The sequence below is a fragment of the Antennarius striatus genome, chromosome 22 (assembly GCF_040054535.1).
Source record: "Antennarius striatus isolate MH-2024 chromosome 22, ASM4005453v1, whole genome shotgun sequence".
Lineage (NCBI taxonomy): Eukaryota > Metazoa > Chordata > Actinopteri > Lophiiformes > Antennariidae > Antennarius > Antennarius striatus.
Genome location: NC_090797.1, coordinates 602,503 through 629,801, shown reverse-complemented (window position 1 = coordinate 629,801; position 27,299 = coordinate 602,503). Strand labels below are relative to the sequence as shown.

The 27,299-nt window shown below is 48.5% G+C and overlaps 1 protein-coding gene and 1 long non-coding RNA gene across 7 annotated transcripts; one reads left to right on the top strand and one right to left on the bottom strand.

Annotated features, from left to right (window-relative positions):
* Window positions 1-649: 649 nt before the first annotated feature.
* On the bottom strand, window positions 650-25,760 carry grip1 (glutamate receptor interacting protein 1). Of its 6 annotated transcripts, none has more exons than XM_068307041.1 (26): window positions 25,614-25,760; window positions 14,158-14,238; window positions 13,211-13,346; window positions 11,827-11,972; window positions 11,030-11,113; window positions 10,815-10,890; window positions 10,599-10,744; window positions 10,291-10,438; window positions 10,003-10,172; window positions 9,649-9,786; window positions 9,399-9,548; window positions 9,128-9,314; window positions 8,878-9,023; window positions 8,712-8,792; window positions 8,573-8,642; window positions 8,231-8,376; window positions 8,004-8,148; window positions 7,714-7,853; window positions 7,433-7,636; window positions 7,196-7,349; window positions 6,937-6,975; window positions 6,632-6,743; window positions 5,979-6,089; window positions 5,782-5,898; window positions 5,563-5,709; window positions 650-5,326 (listed from the first exon to the last, which is right to left on the bottom strand). In XM_068307041.1, the coding sequence occupies exons 1-26, from the start codon at window positions 25,666-25,668 to the stop codon at window positions 5,009-5,011; spliced, it is 3,447 nt and encodes a 1,148-aa protein (XP_068163142.1). In that variant the 5' UTR covers window positions 25,669-25,760; the 3' UTR covers window positions 650-5,008. The 6 variants fall into 6 exon arrangements, with proteins under 6 accessions (XP_068163142.1, XP_068163139.1, XP_068163141.1 ...); XM_068307038.1 differs by lacking the exon at window positions 25,614-25,760 and adding an exon at window positions 20,248-20,517; XM_068307040.1 differs by lacking the exon at window positions 25,614-25,760 and adding an exon at window positions 15,093-15,283.
* Window positions 22,716-24,862, top strand: LOC137589441 (uncharacterized). Its single transcript, XR_011034176.1, has 2 exons — window positions 22,716-24,384; window positions 24,497-24,862. It is a non-coding gene; the product is annotated as an uncharacterized lncRNA (long non-coding RNA).
* Window positions 25,761-27,299: the final 1,539 nt, after the last annotated feature.

Here is a 27,299-nt window from a genome sequence, read left to right as displayed (position 1 = left end):
ACCTTTCCCGACAGGTTTTTAATCACTTTATACTCTTAAGTAGTACAACTATGACTAGTAATACTACTACTACTGCAAATATCACTAATACTCTCAGTAGGACTTTTAACAGTACTACTACTACTACCAATACTACCACCTGGATTTCTACTAATACTACTATCATAAGTACTACTATATTAATACTATTACTAGTACTACTAATATTACTATAACTACTATTATTGCTAATATTATCATTATGGCACTACTTCTTCTATTACTAATACTACCATTACTAGTACTACTTCTATTACTACTAATACTATTACTACTTCTTCTATTATTAATGCTATTACTAGTATTAATATTACTACCATTATTATTGCTAATATTATTATTATAGCACTACTCCTCATACTAACAATACCATTACTAGTACTACTTCTATTACTACTAATACTATTACTAGTACTACTAATACTACTACTACCATTACTAGTATTACTTCTATTACTACAAATACTATTACAAGTGCTACTACTAGTCGTCTTCTTTTCAAAGTGACAGACGTTGTCGTTGGTGTTCTGTTAAAAGTTCTCTGGTCTATTTTTGTGGTGCTGTTTGACCTTTGACCTTTCACACAGAAACACAGAGTCCGGCGGTCCCAGCAGGTCTTCATCTTTATTGTTGCTCAGTAGTCGTCATACAAAGGAGGAGGGGGGGGGCAGTGGTTCCGACAGGACGAACAGCAGGAACGTCATGCTACCAAAGTATTAAATTTGTACAAAAATACTTTACAACATCCCTGTTCCTTAAAGAAAATACAGTTTGGTTGGTGAAGCTACATGAAACTAATCTGACGCACTATTTCACAGTGTGTGTGTGTGTGTGTGTGTGTGCATGTGTGTGTGTTTGTGCAAATCCCTGCTATGTTACACACTCTCTCTTTCACACACACACACACACACACACACACACAAACACACACACACACACACACACACACACAATGTGTATGGCTTTAGGTGTCACTTCAAACCCTCCTGAAGCCCCTCAGCGCTGACATGCTAACAGTGCTAATCACCTGGCAAGGCTGTTCGTAGTTACTACTAGTGTTTGTGTAATGTTAGCTCTGTGGTTGTTGCTAACCATGTGCAAACTGATAACTCACTGAGTTAGCCCTATGCTAGCCATGTACCAAATGAACACCAGAGGTATAGCATAGGTTAGCTGTGAGCTAGCTCTCTTTACCAGGTGTTAATCCATGTTGTATTTTTGTGCTCACCACATCCTAGCATTGCTAGCCCTCTGCTAACACCTAGTTCTGTTATCGAGGCATTAACCCTCTGTTACCAGTGTGTTAGCTAGGTAATAGCTGTGCACAGTTTCTAAAAAGTACCATCTCTATATTAGCTGTGTGCTAATCTGACATCGGCTGTGCTTATCGTTTAATTGCCTAATTAGTTCAATTGTGAACTAACAATGTAGCCGTTGCGTTAGACAGGCATTATCCAATGCTAATAACTGACTTTTAGTCAGGTGTTAGCTGTGTTTTAGCAAAATAAGCATTGTTAACAGATGCTAGTTCCATGTTAGTTATTTGATAATCAAATATTTCCAATGTTCCATTAAATGGTTATGGTGCGTTAGTCCTGTGCTAGGTGAGAGTAACTAAATACTAGCTAATGAACACTTCGTTAGCCTTGTCCAAGCTAAGTGTGACCACATATAACCTATGCTAGACAGCCCTGAGTAAGCTGTGTGCTAACAAAGTTTTACCTGTTTAATTGGCATTTGCCAGGTATAATGTTAGCCATATGCTAACATCTAGATTTGCTGGCTGTATGTTAGCTGTGCACTAACTAGATGGTAAACATTTTGCTAGGTGGTGACCATAACAACTGTTAGAATTGTGCTGTTTGTGCTAACCCTCGCCTCATCACATTAGGCTAATCATGCATTCTAGCTTTATGCTAACCACAAGCTAGCACTGTGCTTCAGATTCCTAACCCCACATTTAACAAAGTTTGTGACAGTGTCGAACAGCCAATCACAGCGCACCACACAGACGCAGACAATCATAGCTCAGCTCCCGGTTGTTAAAGCAAGGAAGGATTTCTGGTAGGCGGTACTGATGGAGGGTTCTGATTGGCCGGTTTAAATAGTGAGTTCAGACTGAGGTGAGCACACACACGCACACACACACACACACACAAACACACACACACAAACACACTCACAGGTTTCCTGTTGACTCAGGATTTTTTTCACGTGTCGTCGTCATGGTGATGCGGCAAACGTTTTCAGGTTGGACGGTTTGAATGTGAAGTGACAAGACTGAACGCTTTAATCTATTTTACATCTTTTCAGGTTCAGTCGCCATGGAAACAAACAAACAAACAAACAGAGAAAACTGACAACAGTCAATCAAAAACATCGATTGATTAGCATAATAGATCACTGTTACTGGGAGTGGCTGGGGGAGGGAGTGTGGGCATGCTTAGCCTCTTCCTGGGAGGTGATTGGTCGGTTGTATGTCGAGGAGAACCAATCCCAGGTCGGCATGGAAGTGTTTTTTGTTTTTTTTTTTGTTTTTTTTTCTGATTGGTTCCAGCCAATCAGCTGACTCTCAGAATTGCCACCTGTATATTGGTTGAGGGAAGGAGGAGGAGGCGGGGCAAAGCCAAGACAAGGAATCGAGTTGGGAGGGGCTTAACTGGCCTTGTGTTGAACACACACACTCATACACACACACACACACACACACACACACACACGCACACACGCACACACACAACTTTAACACAGACATACAGAACATACACACAGTGTGGCCAGTCCACCAGGTGTAAACAGTAGAAAAAGAGTCTTATTGAACTGCTCAGTGTCATCATCATCATCCTCAACGTGCAGATCATTCTTGGCACAGAACTAAACTGAACGGGAACTGTCTCTGTCCTCCTTAGAGATGCTCCGATTGGCATCAGCTGATCTCTGATGGACATTAATCTGTTATTGATCCTATAAAAGATCAAATATCGTTGATTCGACATTATTCTACTCTTTTATTCTAATATGCCACTGATTCTGTCAAAATGATGGACCTAGTACGGAGAAAAAGACTTCAGGAAACTCAGTTTCCTGTCAGCTCGCCTTATTTGTTCCATTCATTTTAAATGGTGTCACCCCTGCTGGACAGTAGGGAGAATGCAGGCTGAAGGCACGTCTGCATTGACTGCGTCTCAAACTGTCTACTCCTGTTGGTGGACTGACTTTTTTGTGGGATTAAAAATCTCATAAGTCCCTCCCCTTTTCACTATGTAGCCAGGAAGCTAAACAAGGCGTGAACATACGGACAAGCATGAACATACGGACACGCTCGAAGTAGAACGGATGTGATTTGCGAAACAGCAGGGGGCTGTGTTGCTTATTGACAAATCGTTTCGGCTGCCTGTTTTCAACCCCTAACTTGAACTTTGCAAGCTAGGAGCTAAGCTACAAGCTAAGATAGCTCCATTTTACTGGGTAAAGTGGACAATGTTGGCACTTTTCAGAGTCTGACACTTAGAAAGGAGCTTCAGTTCTCGACCTGATGACTGCCAACCCAACATTTATGACACTTCTGAAATTCACCCAGCCCTTGGCTACTTGCCCCTCCCCTGCACTGTGATTAAAATACCCCAAACTCGATGCTGAAATAAGTCATGTCGCTTAAAAATTGGGGTCAGGTCAACCGCAGTACAACCCAGTCGCTCTCTAAACAGGAAGTGGTTGCTGTCTGATACAAGAATTTGTCTGTATCACGAAAACCAGGACTTCAAAGATAGTCCTTGGTGAAACATAGGTGCTACTATGTTAGCATGCTACAAGCTAGCTACGTATTTATAAGTTGGAGTTCCCAGAGTTTAAGTAAACTTACCCTAATTCGAGCAGCCACATCTTGTGGTCTCATGAATCTCATTCTTCTAGATTGTTATCCACACCTAGTAGCAACCAGTACCACTAGTAATCCAGGGGAGACCCAAACCCAAAGAGTACCCTGGTAGTGCCCAAAGGGTACCCTGGTACTGCTCAAAGACTGTCTGGACTGGACCGCTCCTTCCTTCAGTCCAGACATGGGGGGGTTGAGGAATTGCTCGGAGTAGCAGCAATATTCTGACTTTTTTGGACCGGCGAGGTTGAGACTTTGACAGAAATCACAGTGGTGGGTTTTAAAGGGTTTCTTATTCTGGATGGGTTCTTCTAAATGTTTAACCAACAACACCAGTCCATAGTTGGTACTGGTTTGAACGATCCCAATGACAGCCTAATCGGAGCATCCCTAGTCTCCAGAGCCACACGTCTGTCAGCAGATTCTGGACTCTTTAGTTCCTTTTTAGTCTTTGTGCTGCTGTGGTTCTTTGCCAGAAAACCAGGGTTCTCGTTCTGGTTCTAGTGAGATAAGGAGCCACAGTTCTCGAATCAAGTAGTGGTCAGTGCTTGGTACCCCAAATTCTATGAACGCTAAGACAATGGAAAAGAACCACAGATTTGTTGGACCAGTGGTTGTGACTCTGGCTTCAGTTGGACCAGTGCCCAGTGCCCCCCAGAACCCAGATGAGTTCTGTCACAACTAAACCCAAACGAGCCAGTCTTTGGCCAGTCGGATCACGGACTGGATTAAACGGCATCAGTGGCCAAGATTCACGAAGCCCGGATGACTAGAACCATTAAGACCAGAGCCCTGACTTGAGTAGGACCGTTAGACCAGCAGAACCAGTATCCATTAACCTCTGACTAGTTAGATTGTAGTGGTTCCAGTTGGATCAGTAGTTCTTGTTCCAGTAAAAACATGAGGGTTGCTCCAGTGTGCTTTCAGGCTGCCTTAGCAGTTCAAAGGTCAGACTTGAGTGGCCAGAGTTCATCTAGAGGGTGGTAGCACCTTGGGGTCCACTCTGAACCAGTCTGGATGGGTCTATACCGGTTGAATCGAAGTGTTCTGGATTGTTCCAGTCAGGTCGGTCTTGACCTGGTCCGATCCGGTCTGCTATAAGGACTTATTGTTCACCTGACCCACCCCGATCCCGACACCGAGCCCCGCCACCAGCCCGTCTCCTGGTTGGGTCCATTTGATGGGACCGCCATCTTCTCCCTGGCCAATGGTGAACTCTGGCGGTCCCACCTCGCTGCTGATTGGCTGAGGGGAGTTGCTGCGGTTGGTAGTGCCGTCGGTGTGATTGGCCATCAGGGACGTGGAACAGGAAGTGGGGTTCCGGCTGATGACGAGCTCCAGACGGTTGGGCGACTCGGCGATCAGCGGAACGACGAGGCAGCAGTCGAAGTCTCTGGTCCGCACGTGATTGATCTGAAAGACGCCCAGTGGGTCATGTGGGAGGAGACTGACGGGGCCACGCCTCTTTTAGTTGTTAGCATAATGAAGCTATAGAAGCTAACTGAGAAGCACATGACAAGCCTCAGGTATTTGGGTGATTACTGCTAACATTAGCTCACAAGTGCTCCAAACTAAGATGGGGAACATTAGCATTCGCATTTCTCCTCAGAGACCTGCTATCATGTCGGTAGATCTTTGCGTTTACATACCTGTAGTATTCGATCGTAGGCCCTTAGACCGCCCTGCTCCGCCGGGCCACCGAGTCGTATGTTGCTAACGTAAACGCCGCGGTCCAGCAAACCATCAGAAACACTGAACCCGAAGTCCTCCAGGTCGGACGCCTTCTCCAGGGTCAGCTAGACACACAGGCTACGTTAGCATCAACAGCCACACCAGTATCCGTCAAACGTCTCACGGGCACGAGTCACCTTGTGGAGTTCCACAGGGTTCTGGTTCAGGATCTCGTTGACTTCCTGCCTCATCTTCCTCATGGCGAAGGCTCGCCGCTGAGGGTCAGAGGGCAACGTGTTCGACCGGGCCGTCACCTGAGCGGAGGAGAGGTTAGCCTTCAGGGGACCACCGGCAAGCCTGCTAGCGTTAGCCGCGTTATGGATTCGGTGCTCACCTGTGGTCGGGAGTTGCTGCGTTCCTGGAAGCTGGCCTGGCGGCCCAGGGTGCTGCGCAGTGGGGCGGGGTCATGGTTCAGGCTGAGGCTGGAACCCGACATGATGGTTGCCTGGAGACGGCAATGGAGGAGACAGCCAATCAGAATGTAGGACTCGTCAGACGCATGCATGACCCGCAAAAAAACAAACCACCCGTCAGGCATTGCGCAAGCTCTCCCAGCATGCCTTGCTAAAACTGCCATGCCTGGCGCAACATGACTCTGACGTGTGATTGGCCAGAAGCTGGGTGATGTCACTACTGTCTAGATGACGTCGCCACGGTGTGTGTAGCTAACTGCTAGCTGCTGTTAGAACATCATTCAAGAACATGTCTGAGAACGCTGAAGGACAGAGGAGGAAGAGGAGGAGGAAGAGAAAGAGAAGGAAGAGGAGGAGGAAGAGGAGGAGGAAGAGGAGGGACATTAATGGAGGAGAAGACGAGTTAGTGCTCAGGAGGAGGATGGATACCAGAGGGCGGAGGTTCGTTTCTTCTCCAGACTCCTGGAAGAGAAGGGGTCGGTTTTCTTCAAATGTATCATTACTGGTACTACTGGTAGTACTAGTAGTACTACTAGTATTACTACCACCCCCCACCTGTGCTGGCCCCACTGACCTCCAGCTCTCTCAGGATCCCACTCTGGCCACACGTCTCCAGGTCCTCCAGGGCTTGAGACCAGAAGTTCTCCTCCTGGTCGGGTTCTGTCCCGTCGTGACCCACGGAGAACCTGAGGGGTCAGGAGGCAAACCAATCACAGGCCAGAACCACACAAAGGTCAGCAGGTGAGGGCTACTGATGGGGGATGTGTGAGGGTCAAAGGTCAGCAGGTGAGGATCAAAGGTCAGCAGGTGAGGGTTACTATTAGATGATGTGTGAGGGTCAAAGGTCACTAGGTGAGGGTCAAAGGTCAGCAGGTGTACCTGCTATCAGTGATTAGCCCGCTGGGCAGAATAGCGGCTCTGCAGACAGAAACATAATCGTTTAATTGATCCGTGTTCAACATGCTAGCATGTTAGCAGTAGCGGCGTCCATCATGTTAGCATTAGCTGCGTCCATTATGTTAGCATTAGCTGCGTCCATCATGTTAGCGTTAGCTGTATCCATCAGGCTAAGATGTGACTCAACAAGCTAGTTTGTTGGTTTCATCGCCAGTCGTCCTTTTAGACAATAATCGCTCACCCTCCGAGCGGTGGGCGGTCCCACTCATCGTCGCTCAGACCCAGATCTGACAGGGGATTGGCTCTCTGTCGAGTGGAGGAAGATGATTGGTTGTTGGTCGCCTTGGCGTTGTGCCACTCATGGAAATTATAAGGAGCCTGTTGAAAGAGTGGAGCTACACATACAGCCTGAGTCAGTCCAGCAGGCACACTGAGGCAGTGAGGCATCATGGGAGTTGTGTGGCAGCGGGCTACGAACCCGTTGTGGTGAAGCTGCTGTCCACGTTGGATCCGTCCCATGATTCCACAGCGCTGTCCACCGACGGCAGGGTGCTGAACACCCTCTGGCTCGACAGAGGCGCTACCATGACAACAGGCTCCTCCTCCCCATCCCGGTGCTCCTGGTCTATCCCTTCCCCTGGTGACAGGCCCGGACCAATCACACAGGACTTTGGGCTTGACACTAAAGACAAGAGAAGAATCGTTTCACTGCGTGAACCTGGACTGATTCACTGCGTGAACCTGGACCTGGACTCTTACGTTCTCCCTGCTTCTTGATCTTCAGGGTGACCGTCTCTCCAGCTTGCTGCAGCAGGCTGATGGCTTCGCTCAGGGGTTTCCCCTTCAGGCTGCTGCTGTTGATGGCCAGGATCCGGTCCCCGACGTGGATCGCCCCGGTCCTGGAGCAACACACAGGAACCCACAACCCGGGTCAGACCCTCCCCTGGGAACCAAACTCACACCCTTCACATCTAAAACACAACATTACATCTCCATCACCACGGCAACGCTCTAATTTCTGGTGCCTGACTGGCGTGGGCGGAGCCTACCTCTCAGCCAGGCCCCCCTTGCTGAGGGAGGAGATGATGATGGGGTCGAAGGGCTCCTCAGTGCCGGAGATGGTGATCCCCAGGGGGCCGCCGTAGCGCTGCAGCTCCACCGTGTAGATGATGCTGCCCGACACTTCCTGTTCGTCTGCAATACAGATGGAGTCATTTAAGCCCCACGCACCAGGCCCCGCCCCCTGAAGGTCACACGGTGGTGGCGCCAGTTCTACCGGAGTTGTCCTCGTCTTTGCGGATCTTCAGCTTCACCAGCTCCTCACACTGCTGCAGGATCTGCACCGCCTCCTCCATGGAGCAGCTCTCCACCCGTACGTTATCAATGGCCAGCAGCTTGTCCCCCAGCTCCAGGGTCCCCGTCCTGAGGACACACACACACACACACACACACACACACACACACACACACACACACACACACACACACACACACACACACACACACACACACGGTGGATTCACAGAAGCCCAAATCTTCCGGTCAGATCCAGACGGTCCTGAGCTGCTGGTCTTGTGGGTCTGGACCTGAACCGGTTCTGGTGTGACCGGTGGCCTACCTGTGTGCGACGCTGCCCTTCTTGATGTCGGAGATGATCAGAGGGTCTCCTGGTTTCCTATTGGACGGTGCTGTGGACACAGGAAAGAGCGTCAGGACAGAACCGGACCTCCGTGTGGAACCACACCCCCTGGACTTACAGCTGATGGTGATTCCCAGTTCCACCCCCGGCTTCTTCGGAAGCTTCACATGAAACGTTCCTGAACTGGGGACTACGGACTCTGGGGGACACAAACACACCCGTCAGCGACCCCTGACCCCGACCCAAACCGGGGTCCAGAAGAACGTTGGGTGAGTGGTGAGTACCGGCCACGTCGAACTCGATCTCCAGCGTGAGCTGAGCCGTGATGGACGAGTCTCGGAGAAGCTGATTGGTCTCCTCCAGGGTGGAGTCTTCAGTAGGAACTCCATTTATGGACAAGATCCTGTCACCGATCTGCAGGATGCCACACCTGGATGCCAACGGCAACAACAACAACGATGACGACAATGACAACCGCTGTCAGTAGTACCAGTGTTAGTACTACTAGCACTGCTAGCAGCGTGATGTCATCACCTCTCGGACGGGCTGTCGGGGTCGATGTAAGCGATGAGCGGCGGTGACGACAGCGTTTCCGTGGCGAAGACCCCGCCCTGCAGCTGCAGGCCGAACCCCATGATTCCGTCGCCTAGCAACGTGACCTCTGTGGTTTCCGTGTGAACGACTTGACCGGCCAGACCCACGGTGCTGGAGGCCAGAGACACTGACGGACAGACAGACAGACAGACGGGTCACGTCTTCGTCTGACAGGTTCATGTCAGCCTCTGGGGTCAGAGGTCAGACTCACAGGAGCTCTTGAAGTCCTTCTTCTTAGCCTTCCTCCTCATCAGCGTGCCCCGTGGACTTGTGGGATACATGTTCCTGGGCAGGGTGCTCATGTTGAGGGACGAGAGACTGTAGGCCGACATGGAGCCGGGAGAGAACGAGTGGCTGAGAGCTGCAAGGGGGGAGGGGGGAGAGAGAGAGGGGTGAGGAGGAGGGGAGGACTCTTCATCAAAACGTCATCACACTTCAGAGCCAGCGAGGGGCGGACGTACAAGGGTTGTTTGTATGGCGGTTGTGCGATCTGGCAGCTGATTGGTCAGGGTGGTACGTATTGTAGTGGTAAGGGGGGAGGATTGGGGCGGAGCCTCCAGTCTCCCAGGGAAGGGGGCGGGGACTACGCTGCACCTTGACTACACACACACATACAAAACACACACATACACACACAAAGGAGGTGGACAGGTTAGGACAGGAGGAAAGGTCAGAGGTCAAAAGTCAAGTAGGAGCTGCAGCAGCTGTGATGTTAACGTTAACAACTTCCTGCCTTCATGTTTATTAAATATTAAGACAGAAACTGTGTTGTGGTGCGTTTGAGGTCAAGCGGGCCCGCTGCGCTGTGGCTGTACCGTGCTGCGGTGCGTTCAGGGCCGGTCGGGCCTGATGCTGAGGCAAGATCTCCATGCGCACCGTCTGACAGGAAGCAGACAGCAGCTGAGTCGCTTCGGCAAGAGAACAAAACTCCATGGACTTCCCGTCAACCGACAGGATGTGGTCCCCTGCGTGAAGGGCGCCGCACCTACACACACACACACACACACACACACATAAACCCGCCCAGGTGTTACTGCTGTCACCGTGCCACCGGTACAGGCGCTACAACAACAAACTAGTGGCTGGGGTCAGAAGTCACGTACCTGTCTGCTATACTGGCTGGTTTCACCTTATCGATGATGATCACCTGCTTGTTACAGTACATGGAGGTGGACAGAGCCACGCCCAGACTGGAGCCGGTCGCCTTGGCAACTTCAACCAGCAGCGGCCCGGATGCCGTGGCAACAGAATCTAACCCAGGACAGAGAAGTTCTTAATTTAGAACTGAATGCGTGGTGTTAGGTCCAGGTTTAATGTCATTATGCAGATGATCATCAGGTTTATGTAACGTGTTCGTGATGCATTCAGGGTCCTGGTGGTGAACCAGTTAAACCAGTAACAGTTGACTGACCCATCACTGACACGTCGTACTCGACCAGCAGCGTCGCTTCCTGTCCGCACTGCTTCAGGATGCTCATGGCCTCTGATAGGTTGCTGCCGTGGAGACGAATCCCATCGATGCTTAGCAACCGGTCGCCTGGTTTGACGGTTCCCTCTCTGGAGGGAGGGCAGAGTCAGAATATCAGCTTCAGATGGGAGGGGGGGGCGGGGAAGGGGGGTCACTCACCTTTCAGCCGGACCACCAGGACGGACGTTTGTGATGACGATCGGGCGAGACTTGTTCCTGTCCTCATTGGCACCTCCTGCAAACACACAGCCCGTCATGTATGAAAACACACACACACACACACACACACACACACACACACACACACACACACACACACACACACACACACACACACACACACACACACACACACACACACACACACTCCTCACCTCTGATAACAAAGCCAAAGCTGTTTCCTTCTTTGTGAAGCGTCACCTCAATGTTCTTAAACATGACCCCTGACCCCTGCACCGCTGCAACAGAAACACAGTGTCAGGCCTACAGTACTATGGTCCTACAGTCTAGTCCTACAGTACTACAATGCTACAGTCCTATAATTTAGTCTTACAGTCCTATACTACAGTCCACCAGTCCAGTCCTACAGCACTAAAATACTACATTCCTACAGTACTATGGTCCTTCAGTCCAGTCCTACAGTCCTACACTACAGTCCTAAGGTCTAGTCATACATTTCTAAAATGCTACAGTTCTATAATAGTACAGTACTACAGTCCTATACCACAGTAGTACAATACTCCAGCCCTACATTACCACAGAACTACAGTACATTCCTACAGTACTACAGTCCCACATTACTACAACCTTAAAGTCTAGTTCTACAGTATTTCAATACTACAGTCCTACATTACTACATTCCTCTAGTACCAGAGTCCTACATTCCTACAGTAGTCCTACACTCCTCCAATCCTCCAGTACTACATTACCACATTCTTCCAGTACTACAGTCTTACAGTCTATTCCTACAGTACTACAATGATGCAGTCCTGTAATGTAGTCTTAAAGTCCTATACTACAGTCCTACAGTACTATGGTCCTACAGTCCAGTCCTACAGTGCCATACTACAGTTCTATACTATAGTCTTGCAGTCTAGTCCTCTACATTACTGCATTCCTCCGGTACTACATTCCCACTCCTTCGTAGTACTCCTGCTGCAGTCCTACTTACAGACAGGCGGCAGCTCGTACTCGACCTCCAGCACGACTCGCTCGCCGACGTTCTTCAGTAGACTGATGATCTCGTCGTGTCTGAACTTGGCCAGGTTGATGCCGTTAACGGCACGGATGTAGTCGCCCACGTTTAGCTGGTCACTCCTGCAAGAAGGTCACCTCAGTCACATTCAGACATGGAAGCAGGCGAAGGCTTGTTTCACGCAGGTGTCCCTGTTAGATGTTTAAAGTCATCCAGACTGAAGGCTTTCTGGAGGCGTCTAAAGTGTGCATGATGGATGGACTCCAAATCGCAAGTCGTGTCAAGGTTGGACTGCCGTTATTGGGTATTTCTAGGCTATTAGGCTCTTTCAGCTTGATCGCCACTGGAACAACCAGATTCCTCATGGTATGGGTCAGAGTGTGATCAACAACACTACCAGGGGCAACAGTCAGACACCACCTGCCTCAGGGATGGAGAGAAGCCCCACCCACAACCCAGAGCACAATTTATTTCAAAGGAAGAACAGATAGGTGATATTCCAGATGGACTTTTCCCCAGAAGCACCTCCCAGTTCCTCCTGGAGGATTCTGAGATGTCTTCTCTCTGAAGGCGATACGATCCACTAGGGTTTCCTGGGTCTACCCTGGAATTACCCCACAAAGTTGTCTAGAAGACTTTTGAAGGGAGTCAGCAGAAAGAACTTCATAAGATACCGATGCCTCTGTAACTTTGATTGTCTCTCCCAAGGCAAAATGGACTCAGGCGAGGAGCCAGACTGAATATAGTCTGAAGACCTTATCCAGGGAGGGGACCATGGGCCCCCCTTCTGGAACCAGACCTCGGATGTTAGCTCATTGGCAATTATTTGGCCACCAGGCCTTTAAACTACCGAACAAACACAAAACTTCATGGAGCCACCACGCCAATGGTCCCACTAGCAGGAACAGGCTTTGAGGACAGGGGTAATGTGTCTGATGCAATGCATTCTGGGTCCTGGGCATGACAGCACCACAGACTGTCCTGAAAGCTATAGAAAGTCAGCTGCTTTGACCAAACAACATTCTTGTTCAGAGTCCCAGGACTTTGGCGGGAGCAACAAGAGGATGTACCAGAGATCAAGGAAGCACAGCTTGTGTTAACCTGTCGAGATGGGTTGTTGGGGATTCAAAAGGTGTCACATGATCATGGTGTTAAGAAAAGAAAGCCAACAGTTATGCCCCTGAGCAAGAGGTGGCTCTGGATCAAGAGGGCAGATCCTTAGAATACCCCAGAGAGGTCGGATAAGACCTGAAAAAACGTTCTCCTGCTTTTGTTTACATATGTGGGTAGGTTACCTGGGTATGAATGGCAAACACTGAACTGGTAACTATGGAAACAGGACAGATGGGTGATGCGTTACCTGGCAGCGATGCCTCCTTGGCGTAGGTTCGACACCCGGGGCTTCCCATCTTTGTCGATGCCACCTGACACTGTCAATCCGAGCGTCGTCCCTTCCTTCTTCGTCAGCTCCACCACTGAGCAGCCCCGAAACTCATCTACATCACACCGGGAGCAGGTGATAAGTTAACAACACCTAACCACCTGATAACATGGACCAACTGAACTCGGTTCTGAATCTATGTGATCAGACTAATTGAATATTTAGTCGCTGGAGAGACGAGGGTGACCCAAATTACTCTAACAGAAGCCGTCGTCAGGGGATCAAACAGGAAGTCGCGTTTCAGTCGGACGCTGGACTTTAATATTAACCAGGCAGAACGTCCATCTCTGTGATCCAGACCCGGTGACGCCTGACTTGTGGATGGGTTCTCTGCTATGTGGCCTCAACATCCCACAGTGTCCCGCAGACAAGTGGCTAGTGAACGCAACGCTAACAAAAGAGCTACCGGATCAGCTGACTCGTTCAGACAGTTAAACTCACTGGTTCTAAGGGGTTCCAGACCAGGACCAGTTAAACTTACTGGTTCTTTGAGGTTCCAGACCTCCAACATTTACAAATTCTGGTTCTTCAGGTTGACCAGAACCCCTACAGAACACCTGTTAGTTTGTCCAGCGTTAACTCTACTGAGTCTAGCTAGTTAGGGTTCACGGTGGACCGGCTCCAGACATTCCTCTGGAAGAACTCCAATGGCTCCAGAACGGTTTCTGTCTTTGAGCTTGTTCTAAGGGTCTAACAGGTCTTTGTAGGTCTTCTCAATAACAGTGATCTCAGGCCACCAAACCACAAAGTTCTCACAGCGGAGTCCTAGAACCAATAACCCACCGGCTGCTGGGGACTACAGCTAAAAAAGGAGACTCTAGAGAACCAAGGCAGCAGAACAACAAGATGTAGACCATGGATCTTACCTGGTATGCTCTGTCTCCTGATGGCCAGCGCTCCATCTGAGGGTCGAGACCCGGCGGAGTGTTTGGTGTACGGCCCCTCATCTGAAACACACCAAAAGATGATTGAGACTGAAGACTAAGCTCCCCTGGGCGGTCCTCCGGTCTGAAGCAGATACAGGTCCCACCGTTTCCCCCAGCGGGTTCTGAAGCCGGGGGGCAGGTTTAAACCAGTTCAGGGGCTCCAGGGGTTCCTCAACTGGTTGCGAAGCTCCATCTTTAAATGTTTGCATTTCATGAGAACCTGAACGCTGAAGGTTCCCCGGACAGAACCATCACGTCTAGAACTGTGGTCCACCCTGTAAAACCCAACAGGAAGTCCAACAGGAAGTCCACCACAAATTCCAACAGGAAGTCCACCATTTTGACTTTAGGATTCATCTGACATGATGGACCTGAAATGTGGTGGATAAAATCTCAACTCTAGCGCCACATAGTGGACACAGGAAGTGACACAGGAAGTGACACAGTAATCTCTGCAGTCTGCATAACGCACACTAATTCAAAGCTGTGTTTACCTGCAGGCGTCCGATAACGAGGACACGTCTGGCGCCGGGATGAGGACTCCCTCCACCACACACACACACACACACACACACACACACACACACACACACACACACACACACACACACACACACACACACACACACACACACACACACACACACTCCTCCTTTCTCAACACCATCAATATTACATTCAGGAAAATAAGACCATCTCTCTCTCTCTGATCATTCACTCTGTAGGTCTCTCGCCCAAAGATACCTGCATCCATCCACTGAACACACACCTCTCTCTCTCCTCAATGTCAGCATTGACACCAAATGACTCTCGACCACACACACGCACACACACATGCAGCCTCTCTCTCCCGGTCTTTCTCTATGTCTCTCTACCTTTATTCACCCGGCGAAGGATCTGGCAGCGACATTTAAACGACACAGCGATCATGGTGAAGACGAGACGAGCGTCGCCTCCCCCCCAGCGCCATGCAGATGCCACGAACTACACCTCCTCCTCCTCTTCGTCTGAGAGCGATGGATGAGTCGGTCGAGAGGAAACCATCATGGAGATGAGAGGAGGAGAGAGAGAGAGAGAGAGAGAGAGAGAGAGAGAGAGAGAGAGGGAACGCTGCAGATGTGAAGCTCCTCCATGAAATGGGGCAGCGGAGGAGAGAGAGAGAAGGGGGAGGGGGAGGCAGCGTCTGCGCAGCTGGGAGGAAGAGGAGGAGGAGAGGAAGAGGGAGGTGGGAGGCTGCTCCAGCTTTCGGCTGGTTTATAATGGATGGAGGGATGATGGAATGGAAGGAAAAATCCGATTGGGAAACAATAAAAGAAAAGGAAAGCATGAAGGATGGAAGGAGCTGTAGGAAGAGAGATGAAGGAAGGAAGGAAGGAAGGAAGGAAGGAAGGAAGGAAGGAAGGAAGGAAGGAAGGAAGGAAGGAAGGAAGGAAGGAAGGAGAGTGGATCCCCCCATCCTGACGTCAGCCTCCGCTAAAAACGCTGAATACTACATTTCCCATCATGCAACTCTCCCCTCTGTCTCCATTTGACCCAGTTTACAACCTGTTCTCCCATGCCACACCGATGACAGTGATGACATCAGGATGACATCACCACAGTTCTAACGTCGAGCCAGGAGAGCACCGATACACACTGGAGCACAGGTAGATTCACAGCTGGTGTGTGACGATCAATACCACCAATATCATCAATATCACTACTGGATTAGAGAGTACAATAGTACTACTAGTGGTACTTGGTTTAAAAGAAGACTAACATACTGTCTCTGATTGGCTGATGATGGGGGAGGGCGTGTCCAGAGAGAGTCAGATTACAGAGGATTAGGGAGACAATAACACACACACACACACACGCACGCACACTCTCTCTCTCTTTCTCATCAATTATGATCCTTTTCTATTGATAATACATTAAATTGATTTTGTGTTAATTGATTGATTGTGTCGTCATTGATTCTGTTGTGTTATTATTGATTATCAGTTCAGGCTGATTATCCTGTTATTGATGACAGATCATGTGATGGAGAAACTAATTTCCCTGATGGACCCTCCTGAAGGGATGAATAAAGTCCTACTCTACTTGACTGTCATCTGTGCTGTTCAGTTCAAGGAGTCTCTGTTGCCCCCTGCTGGAGAGGACACAGTAACACAGGGTGCTGATGTAATACTGTTAGTACTACTGTCAGTAGTACTGATGTAGTACTGTCAATAGTACTGTCTGTAGTAATGACAGTTGTATATATTTAACTCATGTTACAGAATCTTTCTACAGAGGATCAAATCAGAGATGTTAAAAATTTAGCTCTTGTGGAAATAAAGCAGTTAACAGTACTACTAGTACTATTACTATTACTATTACTATTATGAGTGCTATTTCTACTATTGTTAAAATCAGAACATCAACACAAACCTGCTGCTACAACAAAAACGACTACAGAAAATTCCAGCACTAGAACCCTCTGAAATGGGGGGGTCAAACTGTCAAACTCATCTCCACTGAGAGTCACAATCAGCATAGCGGCTGTCCTGAGAGGGTCAAATGTAACTAGTAAATGTAAATAAATGTAACTCAGTGTAATGTAACTAAATGTAACTACTCCTTAATGCAACTAGTTAATGTAACTAAATGTAACTCAGTGTAATGTAACTAAATGTAACTACTCCTTAATGTAACTAGTTAATGTAACTAAATGTAACTCAGTGTATTGTAACTAAATGTAACTACTCCTTAATGTAACTAATAAATGTAACTAAATGTAACTCAGTGTAATGTAACTAAATGTAACTACTCCTTAATGTAACTAATAAATGTAACTAAATGTAACTCAGTGTAATGTAACTAAATGTAACTACTCCTTAATGTAACTAATAAATGTAACTAAATGTAACTCAGTGTAATGTAACTAAATGTAACTACTCCTTAATGTAACTAATAAATGTAACTAAATGTAACTCAGTGTAATGTAACTAAATGTAACTACTCCTTAATGTAACTAATAAATGTAACTAAATGTAACTCAGTGTAATGTAACTAAATGTAACTACTCCTTGATGTTTAATAACTGAATTTCTGACTGATTCTAGTTCCAAACATTACAGTTAGACAGAAAAAACATGTTTGTTTGTTTCTCTGTTCTAACATAAATCCTTTTCATTTGTCAGGTTATTAAACCAACAGAACTCCATCAATCAAGGATCAAACTATCAATCAATAAAGAAAAATAACATCAGACACACGTTAGGACATTAACTTTGTTCACAACGTTTAGTCAGAGTTAAAACGGGCTGAACTACTGCATTGTGGGAAATGTAGTTTTGGTCAAAGCACACTTTTGACCTACTGTATTTACTTTTAGACACTCTGACCTTTTATTCTCTCACAGGCCACATTAAATGATGCGGTGGGCCACATTTGGCCCCGGGGCCTTGAGTTTGACACATGTGTTCTAGAAGCAGGAAGAGCCAGAGGAACCAGAACCACCAGAACCACTAGATCTGAACCAACCAAACCAACAGAACTTTGACCTAAAAGCACAAGAACTGGATCAATGAGAACCAGATCAGAATCCCAGACCCGGTTCAGAGTTCTGTTCCAGCCTCACGGGTCAGAAACAACAGGATGATATGAAGCGGTACCGACTGGACCAGAGTCTTTCTACCTGTAGCGGTACCACGCTGACGGTACCAAACACTCAGTGAGGGTCCGGTTTGGGGGACTCTGTGGGGACCGGTCGTTCCCCTGCTGTTCCGGTGCTTCCTGTGTAGACATGGAGTGTTACGGTATAATGAGCTGATGAACCCGTCCCGGCGTTACCATGGAAACAAGCTGATGAATAATTGAGGGGGGAGAGCGACGCTGCACCAAGAAGAAAGAGCTCACTGAGCTAATAAGAGCTCCACAGAGGGGGGAGTGCTAATTAGAACCGACACGGGAGGAACCAGACGGAACCGGCCCGCCAGCAACCGCCCCCCACACAGAACCCCCCAACAGAACACGCTACTCGTATGAAGCAGCACATACAAACAAACGAACACATAAACAAACGGCATCGATGAACCGGCGGTGGGCTTCGCCAGTCTGGAGCCGCCCCAGTGGTCGTTACAGGTGCTACAGGTGTCGAGGACAGAACCCTGCAGAACGCCACATCCTTTAAAGTCAGTTAGGACACGCCCTCTCCACCAACAACCAATCAGAGGGAACGGAACACAAATCAGACTTCAGGCGGCGACACTTCAGGAGGAATTAGTCCAGAAAGTGGTTTTTAATTTGGAACTAATTAAACATCATCTCCAGAATAATGAGGTGAAGTGTTCAAACCCCCAGACGTTACGCCGTTAATTAAACTTCCTGTTCTCTCTGTTCTCTCTTCCTGTTTTCGTTCAGCGGAGACGAATCGGATCGCAGCGCGGCGAGGCCGCCGACAGGTCCATGGCGCTAAGCTAGTTGTTGCTCAGAGCGTTAATTAGCTCGTGTTTCAGCACACGAACCCGTCGGAACATCGTTCCGCCTCATTTGGGTGTTAATTATGTTAATTTATGCGTCGTCACATGAAAATGAGGTCACTGAGACGCAGCCAGCTGTCGGACTGCTCACACCGCCGTCAGCATCGATAAAGGTTGGTTTGAAGGCTCCTCCAGGACAGATAGCAACAGCTAGCGGTTAGCAGGGAGTAGCATTCACCAGCATCAGGTCCAGGAGCTCCTGAACCACCAATCAGAGGGATCAGAAGTGACAGGTCATGTGATTCCTTTGTTTACAAGTGGTGCCAGACATCATTAGCATTTAGCTTGAAAGATGCTAGCATGATATAAATGATGCTGCATCAAAAAGACCTGACCGTCTAAGAGGAGGAGTCCCTCCAAAGCCCCGCCTCCTGAGGGTGAAGGAGGCGGGGCCAATGAGCAGCCTGACTAACAACCTGTTCACCCAACGACCAATAGGACGCCACGAGGACCGCTGCAGTCTCCCACCAACTCCAGTACTCTGATACTCTAGTAGTTTAATACTCCAGTACTCCACTAGTCCAGTTATCTAATACTCCAGCAGTGTAATATTCCAGTACTCTAATACTATAGTACTCTGATACAGTAATCCCTCGTTCCTAGTTTCAAGTTTCAAGTTTATTTATTTTTATATAGCCCAGATTCACAAACAATGTCTCAAAGGGCTTCGTGTTCCTAGCGGTTAATGCATTCCAGGTCCACCAGAGAAGAACCAAGTTCTGTGTTATGGTGACAAACTATTTATCTTATTATTTACGATAATTTAAACATTTCTGAACCCCCACATACTGATATTAAACCACCTTCTACCTGTATTACCTTTACAACACTCTGATAGACTGTTTAAAGCACTTTTGAGTGTTTCTTTAATACACAGACGTGAGCTGCGTTCAGTGAGTCTTTGAACTTAGTGCACTTCCGGATGCTGTCAGCCAATAAAATGCGTGTACGGTTTCACATGACTACCTACTAGAAATCAGCGACGTAGTGAAGCCGTGCATCTTCAAGCGTAAATAAGCAAGGGATTACTGTAGTACAATAGTCTAATAGTAGTTAGTATAACACTCCAGTATTCGAATACTTCAGTACTCTAATACTCCAGTAGTGCAGCTCAACACCTTGTCAGTATTTTTGGTGTCAGGTTTTGTTTGGAGCCTCAAATGTGTCAGACAAACATGAGAACACATGATCATCTTGAGTGTGTGAGTGTGAGTGTGTGTGTGTGTGTGTGTGTGTGTGTCTTCCCCACATTGTCAACATTCCTTTCCACAGTCAACACTTCCTCCCCTGTTATTACCCACAAACCACCTGGTGCCCCATCACCTGGATACCTGAGTCTGTGTGTGTGTGTGTGAACAGCAACTTTCATCTCCAATGGACTCACACACACACACACACACACACACACACACACACACACACACACACACACACACACACACACACACACACACACACACACACACACACATAGTTGTAATCTGTTGCTAATCTCTCTCTCCCAGTCGTTCTCTATGGGACTCACTCAGTAGGTGTGTGTTGTAGTAGTAAACGTCTTCGTATCCCTCCTGGTAGTCGTCGTCGGCACGGTAACGCCTCCCCCGCCTCCCCTGGCCCAGGAGACGCAGCAGGGACCGGATCCGCTCCATCGCCCGACCCGCCGGCACCGGCCCCAAACCGGGCCGAGCCTCAGAGAGAGAGAGATCAGGTTTCCCCTCGCTCGCCCGCCTCCCACAAATACACTTCAGCTCGCCTGACGCACACACACACACACACACACCGGCTCACATGCTCTTTGTATCCCCCTCTCTCTCTGCTCCCGTCTTCGTTCTGCTGCTGGTGCATCTCGCCGGCCTCAGCCAATCACAGGGCGCCGGGCTCACACACACAGCTGAGATGAAGGAGGGGTGTGTGAGAGCAGCGAGTGAGCAACTGTGTGTGTGTGTGTGTGTGTGTGTGTGTGTGTGTGTGTGCGTTGAAGAGTCAGCGGGGACGTGACGTTTCTTTCATCAGCTTCCTTCCTTCCTTCCTTCCCTCCTTCCTTTCCTAGCGTCCTCACCTCCTCCCCGTTCACACACACTCCCCCCCAGCAAGGGGGAGGGGAGCGCTGCAGACGTGAGTGTGTAAACTCCACAGTGTTCTGTAATTGAAGCGTCGAGGAAGAGGAGATGAGGAGGAAGATGAAAGGGAAAAAAATATAGGAAGGAGAACAGAGGAAGAGGAGGCGGGGCCTGTCCCACCAGGACGCGTCGGATTGGGCCTAGGGACACCATCAATAAATACTTCCTGTTTTTATGCTAGGCTAGGCCATCCAGTATGTGTGTGTGTGTGTGTGTGTGTGTGTGTGTGTGTGTGTGTGTGTGCGCGCATGTGTGTCTGTGTGTGTGTGTGTGTGTACAAGACATTCTTCCATCAGCATTTTTCCCCTGTCAAGCAGCAAGGAATTGTGGGATACAAGAGCTGCTGAGGCACGACAGGGGTCAGAGGTCACACAGCTGTCAATTACTGCTGTCAGTCAGAGGTCAAAGGTCAGAGAGGTTCACTCAGTGTGTGTTTGTGTGTGTGTGAACTGTCTCATGTCTAATCCAGACGTGTCATCAGCTACCAATTATTTGCCACCAATAGATTCAACACGGATCAATAATCGTCTGGACTCTGAAGCCCCGCCCACAGCGTCTAGTTCCTGAAACAGTCAGCCTTTCTTTCCTGGCGTGTGATTGGTCAATTAGACAGGGGGCCGGACACGTTGGTTGTCTCTGACTCCCTCTGCTGGCCACTTAAAGAACTACAGCCTTCAGAGAGACAAGACACATTTAGAGGTCTGCTGAAAGAATTACCCATGATGCACTGGGGCAGCCGGCAGACTGACTGATGGACGGATAGATAACGCCTGAGGCGCAGTCCGACAAACACAACTGACGAATGAATGACTTAATGGACTGACCTGGATTCTTAATGGACACACACACACACACACACACACACACACACAAAACACACACACACACACACACACACACATTCATTCAAACAAACAGCGACTCAGGACGTCTTAAAACCAGTTTGGACGAGAGAGATAAAAGGTTATACTCTACAAACTGGCCACAGGTCACATGATCCTTATGTCACATCTGATTGGTCAAGAAGAAGAAATGATGAATCGATTGTTGTTTGTAAGGTCATCAATCAGTTGATCACCTTCACAGAAATCAAATACATACGATCGATAACAATGGAGCCAATCACAGCAGCAAACCGGTGGGGGCGGAGCCTCAACAGCAGGATGAGTCACTCCACCTCCAGTGGACGCTTTGAGAACACTTCTGCTCCTACATCACCCATGATGCACTTCTCCTGCTCACAGCTGGCTGTGGCATTCATGCTGCCTTCACACCAAATCAAAGACGCCTTTGTCGTTCAGGACTGGCACACAGTCGCCATGGCAACAGCCCAAAACAACAAATACAGTTATTAATAGCCGATTAGAGGGATATGAGACCGGATCAATGCTAAAGGTGATCAATAAGTGAGGTGATCGATAGACCTGATCAATGAGGAATCAGACATCACACCACCTCCAGGTGTCCACAAACTTGAGGCCAAAACAGAGCGAGACAGACAGACAGAAAAACACACACACACACACACACACACACACACACACACACACACACACACACACACACACACACACTCACACACACACAAACACAGGTGTGATTCAGTAATTCTTAAGACGGCCACATAACTGTGACATCAGCAGTCTGTGTGTGTGCGTATTCATGAGTGTGTGTTTGCGTGTATGTGTGGGTGTGTGTATGCGTGTATGTGTGTGTGTGTGTGTGTGTGTAATTTTCTCTGCGTCATCGCCTTAAACTAAGCGATGATGTCATGCTGTGACTCTAACACATTGTTACCGTGACGACAGTTAATACAAGATGAAGTAAGAGCACATCTGAAGTAAACTGGACTATATAACAGACCATAGTGGACTATAGTGGACCATAATGAACTACAGTGGACTATAGTGGACTGAAGTGGACTAAAGTGGACCATAATGAACTATAGTGGACTATAGTGGACTAAAGTGGACCATAATGAACTATAGTGGACTAAAGTGGACTAAAGTGGACCATAATGAACTATAGTGGACTATAGTGCACTAAAGTGGACCATAATGAACTATAGTGGACTACAGTATAGTGGACTACAGTGGATAATGAACTATCCAATCCAATCTTTATTTGTTGAGCACTTTGCCATCAGGGGGTACAATGACTCTCTCAGGAGGAGCAGGAGGGAGGTGGTGAGGTCAGCATGCTGTTAAATGGATTTAATTTAATTTTATACTGTTTATTTTGTAATTCTTTTAGTACATGTCCTGTTAGTGCTACATGTGTCTGTTAGTGTAGTGTACGTCTTGTGGTATGTCCTGTTTTGTTTTTTTTGTTTTTTCCTGGTGTTTGGCTGAGCAGTCAGTCATCTTCAGATCACCACCGCTGTATCCACCGCAGCGCGTCACGGGGAGCCGGAGCCTACTTCGGCGGCAGAGGGCATGAGGCGGGGGACACTTCGAGCACGACGCCAGTGCACCGCGGAGCCACACACAAAGACATACAACCATGCACACACACCCTCATTCCAGCGGGCAATTTGGAACAGCCAATCAATCTGAAGCGCATGCTTTTGGAGGAAGCCGGAGAACCCGGAGAGAACCCACGCAGACACTGGGAGAGCATGCGAACTCCGCAGAGCAGGACTCGAACCCGGGTCCACCGTGTTGTGAGGCGGCAGCGCTAACCACTGCGCCACCCTGGCTAAGCAGTGGATATGTGCAATTTCCTCTGGGATTATTAAAGTATCCATTTATCTATCTATCTATCTATCTATCTATCTATCCATCTATCTATCTACCACAACCGCAGTCGACCAAAGTGCTGTACAGACGAATAAATAAAAAGAACAAACATTATAGATAAAAGACAAAGTGGCTCAAATATTGCAAGTAAAATTAATTAAAAACATAAAATATAGTGGACTTTAATGGACTATAGTGGACTACAGTGGACTATAGTAGACTACAGTGGACTACAGTAGACTACAGTGGACTATAACGGACTACAGTGGAAAATGAAGGACTACTGTGGACTACAGTGGACTATACTGGACTACAGTGGACTATAGTGGACTACAGTGGACTATACTGGACTACAGTGGACTATACTGGACTACAGTGGACTAAAGTGGACTACAGTGGACTATACTGGACTACAGTGGACTATACTGGACAACAGTGGACTAAAGTCGACTACAGTGGACTATACTGGACTACAGTGGACTACAGTGGACTATACTGGACTACAGTGGACTACAGTGGACTATACTGGACTACAGTGGACTAAAGTGGACTACAGTGGACTATACTGGACTACAGTGGACTATACTGGACTAACGTTCAGAGGACACTATAGGACCAGGTTCTCTCGTCTCGTTCTATGGTTGTTGTTCAAACACAGGAGCTAAAAGTGGTGTGAATCCGACACCACATGTAAACGGAGAACCAGAGCAGACTGGATCCGCTGGAACACGTCTGGAGAAGTCATTCATGACACGTGTGTGGCAGGAAGGTGGACTGAATGGTGACATCATCGTTCAGGTGAAGGTAACTCATCTCAATGGTCTTCCTCTTCTTCATCTTGTTGACATGAAAACCAGTCCAATCTGATGCCAACGATGCTAATCTGGAAGCTAACAGACGTACACTTCCTGCTTAGGGCGGAGCAACAGGACCTCCAGCCAATTAGCTCCATTTGAAGATGGAGCTGATGGAGGAAAGCAGACAGCAGCTGTAATGGTCATCTAGTTATCTTCATCCAATCAGGTCCCAGATCTCCATCAGCAGCTTCCTGGTCGTGAACCAACTCCAGGTTCTGGTTCTGGTTCTGCTTCCAGGTCCTGATACACACAGATGATGCTGATTGGCTGATCAAACCTCCAATCAGCTTGCTGCTGTGCTCCGATGGCTCTTCTTATTGTATAAATTCTTTTAATGTCCGCCAGCGCCCTCTGCCGTCTGGAGGACGTCACAAAAGTTCTACAGAATTTTGGTCATTAAAGTCGGTTTTTATATTTTAATTTCATCCGATGTGTTTGTTGATTAATTTGTTAAAGACTGAAGATGTTTTATCTAGTAATAATGATGATATGATATACACGGACACACACACCAACACACACTGCAGCCTCCATTACAGAAGAACCGGACACACACACCGGTACCGTCACACATGTAACGGTGAACCGTCACCGGTCCAGCCGGTGTTCCTCTCACACCGAGCCGGTCACACATTTCACCGTCACACCGGACACACCAGCACGGTGGTCGTTACACAAACACGGACGGACCCGTCGGTGGAGCCTCCGGTTCCCGGTAGCCCGTTAGCCGCAGAGCGAGCTCCGGTGGAACCGATCCACACGTTCACACACAGGAGCCGTGAAATCACCGCAACGTCACGGTAACCTCACCCGTTGCGTCAGATTAACACACACACACACACACACACACACACACACACACACACACACACACACGCTATCAGTTACAACTTCCACTAATTTCAACACACACACACACACACAGACACTCACACAGACACACACACACACACACACACACACACACACACACACACACACACACACACACACACACCGTCCGCACGAGCACCACCGTCTGCATGATCTGTAGCGGCTGCACCGTGCGCACGAGCTCACACCGGGGATAATTAGTACACACACACACACACACACACACACACAGGTATGTACTACACACACGGACACTCGCGCCGGTCGGGCTGAGCCTCACCGGGTCGGTCTATCCGGTCTTACCTCCCTCCTGGTCCGGCTGGAGACAGGCCGGGATGTTCTTCTTCCAGCCGGGCATGATGCACCTCAGGGCGGATAGGGAGTCCAGGGCGGCCCGCTAGCAGACACACAGCAGCAGCGGCGGGGGGAGCAGCGACAGCAACATGGCTAGCTAGCGTTAGCTTCCGCGCTAACGGACCCACCCCCCCTCGCGCTGCCGGCCTGCGTCTCTCGACCAATCCCTCTCTCTCTCTCTCCCTCGCGCCTCCGCTGCTCTTTGTGTGGGTCTCTCTACCCCCCTCCCCCTGCCGGAACTCTACCCGCGAGCCTCTCTGTGGTCTCCGGAGGAGAGGGGGGGGGCGGGGTGATGACCGTGAAGGAGCCCGCGAGGCACGCGGGCCGGTGCGGTCCGCGCGCGCCCCTAATGCCAGCAGGTGTTTTTTCCTTTTAAATTTTTTTTTAAATATTAATGTGACGTCATTGATTGACCTGGCGCGCGCCTTCATTCATTCACAGCAGAGAGAGGAATCAGTAATCATTCATATTGATACGGTGATGTCCCCCCTCCTCCAGGGGGTGACGTCACCACCAACGTTGGTGGTAAAGTGACCCCCGTCCACACAGGATGTGACCATATTGGGAAAAGGCTTCAGACGGTCACAAAGACCATAATATTCTGTTTCCCAGCAGTAGTTTTCAGTCTACCGAGCCCTGCTGCGTCACGTGACCAAAACACTGTCGTCACCATGGTGATGCCCGCGGTCGTCTTTAAAAATGGACGCCGATCCTGCGTCTCTGCTGAGCCCACGGCCCCTCCTCCTCTTCATCACAAGACCTTCGTGATGACGTCAGAGTGTGTCAGGCCGCGAGCTGCTGCGTTAAGGCACGAGCTGCAGACACACTAACAGAAAAACACACACACACACACACACACGCACACACACACACACACACACAGACACACACACACACACACACACAGGTATTTGAAAAGCCCGTCCTGTCCCAACTCGCCTCAGGAATCTTCCCAAACACACACACCACACACCACACACACACACACACACACACACACACACACACACCTGGCTGCAGATTAAAGGAGAGGTCCGCCAAGCCTTTAATGTCTAAACTCAAGAAGGTATACAAGGCAGGGTAAGTACACAACAAGTACACAGTATACTGTAAGTACACACTAAGTACACAACAAGTACACAGTATACTGTAAGTACACACTAAGTACACAACAAGTACACAGTAGACATGCAGTACGAAGAACACTGAGTGGAGGACGAGGAGCGCTGAAGTGGAAGAAGGAGCGTCTGGAGGCAAGAAAACAAGAGTCTGACCTCGATATGAGACGGATGGAGGCCTGAAGAGACCTTCATCATCATCATCATCATCATCATCATCATCATCATCATCATCATCACAATTCAGTACAAGCAGACAACCTGTCAGGTGTGGAACTCTGTACAAGCCTAATAAGGTTTTGTTCCCACCTTAGAGTGAAAGAGAAAACATTAAAATGATTAGCTTAGCATTCAGCTTCAAATAAGTCCACAGTCACATTTTAATGATTTATTCGGCTGTGATGGCGGTGGAACGTTTGACGTCACATTTAAAAAATAATCTTTAAACAAAAGAACAGAACAAATAACTCAAAACATTAGGAATGAGTGTGTGAGTGTGTGTGTGGCTCTATCTATC